The sequence below is a fragment of the Sander lucioperca genome, chromosome 23 (genome assembly GCF_008315115.2).
Source record: "Sander lucioperca isolate FBNREF2018 chromosome 23, SLUC_FBN_1.2, whole genome shotgun sequence".
Lineage (NCBI taxonomy): Eukaryota > Metazoa > Chordata > Actinopteri > Perciformes > Percidae > Sander > Sander lucioperca.
The window spans coordinates 18,485,186-18,490,987 of record NC_050195.1 but is presented as its reverse complement, the minus strand read 5'-3'; the positions used below and the strand labels follow the sequence as shown (position 1 = coordinate 18,490,987).

General features: G+C 39.0%; 1 protein-coding gene across 1 annotated transcript; it reads right to left on the bottom strand.

Moving 5' to 3' along the window:
- Nucleotides 1–565: 565 nt before the first annotated feature.
- On the bottom strand, nucleotides 566–5,235 carry en2a (engrailed homeobox 2a). The gene is made up of 2 exons (XM_031292946.2): nucleotides 4,371–5,235; nucleotides 566–2,534 (listed from the first exon to the last, which is right to left on the bottom strand). The coding sequence occupies exons 1-2, from the start codon at nucleotides 4,855–4,857 to the stop codon at nucleotides 2,215–2,217; spliced, it is 807 nt and encodes a 268-aa protein (XP_031148806.1). The 5' UTR covers nucleotides 4,858–5,235; the 3' UTR covers nucleotides 566–2,214.
- Nucleotides 5,236–5,802: the final 567 nt, after the last annotated feature.

Genomic DNA, 5,802 nt, shown 5'->3' with positions numbered 1-5,802 from the left:
GGGTTGTCATGCTATGCAAATTAATAATGTTTGTGATTACATTTGTGAATATTTGACATCTGGCAACATTTGTTTAAAACTATTTTTGTACATATTTCTCTTTTCTAGACAATTATAGCTATAATGCATTTATTCTTTCGAGAGTATAATGCCTGCAGAAGCTCAGCATTGATTGAAGGTCACACTTACTGCTTCAGCCAGGCCTCACTTTTCTTTTTTCTGTGCTTTAATGGCAATATATGAACTCTTTGCTTCACATTAAGATGCCAGAGACTTGTTTGTGTATAATCTTCAAGGTTTATTTACTGTACTCTTCTTTTGCAGTTTTCAGGAGGCAGTTAATTACACAATTAATACATGATACAAATTATGTACATTTATACCAAAGAATACTTCCAACATAAAATAAAAAATAGCGTTGTATTCTACAACTCTGTGTTGTAATTTTATTTAAACATGTTCATATATAGATAGATATACGCTGATGAGTAAATTCATAATGTCGTACCAGCAGTTTTCATTAAAGGCATTCAACTTGAATAGTATGCATTTGAAGTAATACTGCTTCTCTGATTCAGCACAGTTCTGTTTCATAAAAAGTTCACACTTGAACTTTAAGGCAAAGTGTGTTTCTGTTTGGTGGATTTTAATTCACACACACTTTTTGCAGATACACAACAAAAACACTTTGAAAGGCAAAAAGTCCACAATTTGGTATGGATACAGTCTAAAACTTAGCTCGATCATACTTCTGTCGATAAAGACCAAAGTTTATAAACACAGTTATTTGCCCAAGTACAACAAATTGCAGCTTTCATGCAAAGGCCCCATAAACTATTTTCATTCACAAAAAAGGAAACAAAAAGAAGTTATTGCAAGATAAACAAGCAGTGTAAACACCTCAGATATCTACTCTAAAGCAACACTGGCCATTGGATAGATTTTTTTCTCAATATAATCTATATAAATACACATATGAAGTCCTTTCAACAACGATAAGAGATTTCCAACATTTGTAATACGGTCACTGATGGATTTGCCTTCTTTAATGATAAATGGATATGTAATAAAACTGTATATAGAGAAAGATTTAACAAGAACATCCTATAACCTGCTATTATAGTCTATACTCAAGAGTGCGCAGAATGGTTGTCATTGTCTTTATGCTACAGAGTTGTTCTGTGACTTTATAGGCAGCATTATAGCCTTCAATTCAGTAAGCTACAAAAAGATGATTTATATTGCTAGTTAAAAACTATAATAGCTGCACTGATGCATTGGTATAACGAAGGGAATACGCACATAATATCTGTTGAAAGACTATGAGACGACCACATACATATAAGCAAGGCCTAACTTAGCATTTTAGTTCAGTGGCGTGTTAGAAAAAGTCGCTACCTCTCTGTCACTTATAACAACAAACGGTTCCTGTGATTGTTTTTTTCTTTTAAAAAACGTATCAAAATTCATTGTCTGCCCAATTAGGTCTGCAACTGACACTCAAAAAGCACCTTCCTCTGTCCGTTTTACATTAAAACACAACCAAGGAAACCAACAAGCATCGAAATAAAACTCGTGTTAGCATTTATTTAAATTCACAGTAGCCTGGATGCAGCAGAAAAATATTCTTTGGACTTCAGTTTGTTCACTTCGCTGACAGATCGAAACGTCAAGTGCCAGTTAGTTCAATGTAAAATGATGACAATCATGGATAGCAGTAGACCTATATAGAAAATTATGGGTGTAATCATTTGTACCTCCTGGAGGGTTGGGGGGGGGCGACAAACAATGAAAACATACCTTTATACAACATCTTCTGTAGACGTGATATTGCAGAAATATCTTTTCTTTTTTTAACAATTTATGCTGGTATACTCCACTGGCCCTTTATTCGATGAAATTATTGCATTGTAGGCTTGACAAAACCTCCCATATAACGAAAAATCGCTATAATACTCCTATAGGAACCAATAGAGACCATGGTATCATTAAATATTCCTGTAGGGACTCTTAGTCCAATGACCTTATTTGTTATTTTCTGTAGTGTAACTGTGGTGATTCAGCATTATAGTGATAGAAATAGAACTTTTATCTGCTGTGGTATCTTTAAATATTCCTGTAGGTAGAGTTTTGCAGTGATATCTCTATAAAAATCTATCATAGGATTACTGTAGGGTCTTTTTCGTCAGGAGGCTGCTGTGACTTCTCTGGAAATCAATCGCTGTCTGATTTTTCGTCTTTCGACGTGACGGTGGCGTGATTGTACAGTCCCTGTGCCATCAGGTGTAAGGCCAGAGAGTTTTTGGCGCCGTTGGCCTTCTTGATTTTGGCCCTCTTGTTCTGAAACCAGATCTTGATCTGGGACTCGTTCAGGCCCAGCTCCTGTGCCAGGTTCTGCCGCCTCTGCTCGGTCAGATACCGATTTGTCTGAAACTCCGATTTTAGTCTTTGCAGCTGTTCTGCTGTGAAGGCCGTCCGTGGTCGCTTGTCCTCTTTGCTGGTTGTTTTCTTCTTTGGTTTGCGAGATCTTGGCCCTGTAGTGTGGGTGATATAGGGGTGGGGGGGCCACAGACATTGGTTTGTCAGTATCACAACATGGTCTTGAATATGGTCAAAAAAACATGGACATTAATCAGGCGAACGGCTTCATATGAAATGAAAAAATATATATTCGTTTTAAGGTTTTCTCATTTAAATACTCAACCCATGTATAACTAGTATACTATTTTACTACTTTACATTTAGAATGAAACCTTCACATTTATCTAAAACAGGTGCGTAAAGTCTATTTTAGAAGAAAATGTATATTATTTTAACTAATTTTAATCTCCAAAGTCGAATCACGTAAGCAAATGTCTCTTCAAACATCTGTTGTCATTATGTTACTGTGTCTTTAGAAGCTATTTTATCAAAACAAATCACAAAATACGTTAATAAGTTGTATTGTTTCCCTAAAGCATTTTTGGAAAACAAAAAATGAGGACTGATTGTAAAATGTTGACACGTCCACTGAAGAAAACACCCAAGAAGCAAAACCTCTCCTACCTCCCTCCCTCCCTGTTTCTATCCCTCTTCCTCGCTTACACACATACGTGTACACACACACACACACACACACACACAGTCTGTACTAATAAGGAATTATTAACCAATAGGACAACACTTGGAAAAAAAACAATACTAACCCATCTCAGCCACTGTTTTGAAATACAGTTCAATGCAGATTCTTTGCATTTGTTTTTTGTGGGCCACTTGAAAACCTCCTCAATGGGCAAACGTGAATAGAATTTTAGCAGCACACATCAGATACACGTTAATGTTCCATTTGGTGGAGCTTTGCACTTAGTGTTTGGTTCCCTCCTCCAAACAGTGTGGAAAACATTAATGAAACGACATAATATAGGCCGAACCATTATAATGATGAATCAGCTTGTGTGTGTCTTTTTTTTTCAAGCAGCCCATATAAAAACGGTGCAACTCTACAACTCGTAGTAGTCGCCTACGCCACTACATACAGCGTTACATAATGCATGAGAACAAGTTGTACTCCACTTTTCATAGACACTAAGAAAATACACTAGATAGTAACCTTGCTACAGGCGGACGAGTTGTAGCATGTTTTCTTCTAAATAGAGATTTTAAATAATGCTAAAAACCTCACTACTGGCCATACATGAGCCATGGGAGCATCCATTGTGAAAACAGACGCATATTTAATTCAGCCCAAACACAACTCGCCTAACGCTTCTAAGGAACTAAACAGCTACAACAAGAGCACTTAATATTGTTTTGCAGACCTGCCGATTCTCTGGAAGACATGTGTTATGAATGTTTAGAATATGTAGGACGTCAGTATTATCATATTCATAACCCTAGGAAATATACAAGAGCACTGTCTGAATGGAATTTTAGTGAAGAAAAAATCCGTGCGTAAATCTGTGTGTAATAGCTAATACAAATTGGCTGTTTTTTTTAATGTTTTGATGTATTTGGTGAGTATGTAAAATATAAAGATTTAGGTAAGTTTTACAGTTTTAAAAGAAATATTTTTTTCTTTCTCTTCGCATATAAAATAGGCCTCTCACCGAACAGCCCACTTTTTATTTCGTTATTTGTTTTTGTTTTTTTTCCTATTGTACAAAGACATGTTGTTCGTGTAGTCTACCACGGGATTTGTGTTTTACATTAAGTAATATTTCTAAACATTCTAAATTGATGTATGTTTAGTAAATTCGTAGCTTACGCTGCTCAGCACGGTTCGCTATACTCTCCTCGGGAGAACTCGGTCAAGGCATCCGGGGTCAGTGTTACGGGGTATTTCAGGTTACCGAGAATACGGTATAGTAAAAGGCATGCACGGTGCCACCAACCTGAAGAAGGCCTGTCCGAGTATCTGGTGCAGTAGACCCAGGCTGGCCACAGCATGGACTGAGACTGGGCTGGGTTTGAGCTGGCTTGGGAACTGTCTGAGTCTGAGCTTAGGCACTGGTCTCCGCTCTCCCCGCGGGGTTTCAGGGGCTCCTCGGCGGCTATAGCGGGCTTCTTGGTCCCGGTAACCGTGTGTGGAGTGGAGGTCCCCTCCGCCGGCACCGTGTTCCCCACTGGTTCGGTCTGAGGGGCGTCGGGGCTGCTGTGGCTCTCCCGCGATGCAAGACTACTCTCTTCGCGGTTTGCGCCTCCGTCCTTTTTCCGTCCGAAATCCGGCCGAAGGATGTTGTCGATGAAGAAATTGGTGACCCGGTGAGGGATCTGCAGGTTCCCCGGCGCCTGTAGGAGGGGAAGGATGGCTCTGTTGGATTCATCCGCCGACTCCTGTCGCTCCACCACGTCTCTGTTGCCGTGATCATTTTCTTCCATACTGATTCACTTTCTCTTTAACCCCTTTATCGCTCTCTTCGCTGCAATAAAAAATATCAAAGAACTACAGGGAAATTAAACTGCAAAAAAAAAAGAAAAAAAGAAAACCGCGCGCGTGAAATAGCCTATATAAAAAAATAAACTCAAATATTAGTGAATGCCTTGGACACCATGCAAAGCCTTGCGAAAGTGTCCTCTGAGAAAAACATACTTTTTGACATATATTCCCTCAATCTCGGGTTACAACTGATATCGCAGAGCTAAAACATGTGCCATTTGCGCACCATCCAATTTAGTGTTAACCGATTTCAGTATACTCGGTAATGCATACACCTAAACTAAACTAAGGGTAAATAAAGAGGCTCCTAAACTGATGCTCTAATACTCTCACTCTGGAGTTTTGTTCTTATTTTCAATACGAGCCCCCCGAGTGACGTTTTCCCACCGTCCTCCCAGACACGTGCCTTGAACCAATGGGATGGCAGAAACCAGGCCACGTGACGCAGACTCCAGAGCAGTCCACAAACGCCCATCCTCGCCTTAGTAAAGGGAAAGAGTCCACTGACGGAGGAAGGAGCCTAATTTAAATCCAGTGCATGCTCCCTGATATTCCCAATAATTCATCTGTGTTTATGAACCTGTAACTTATTATTTTATTTTTTTTAGTTTGCAAAGGAAAACACGATGCACATCACCTTGTTTGTGTTCATTAAAACAATGGGAGATTGAAGCATCGGTTGTCAGAGTGGGTTGTGGGGACCCCCGGGGTTTCTTGCTTGCAGGGCAGGGAGGGACTCCCAATAAAACGAGAAATGGTACATTGTTATATTGTTATTATAACTTAAATGTAAATAAGTTATCGACACTTTAAGATACCCACAGTTCAGTTCAATTTAAAAACAATAACTAAACATTTGCTCATTTGGAGGCAAATGAGAGAACATT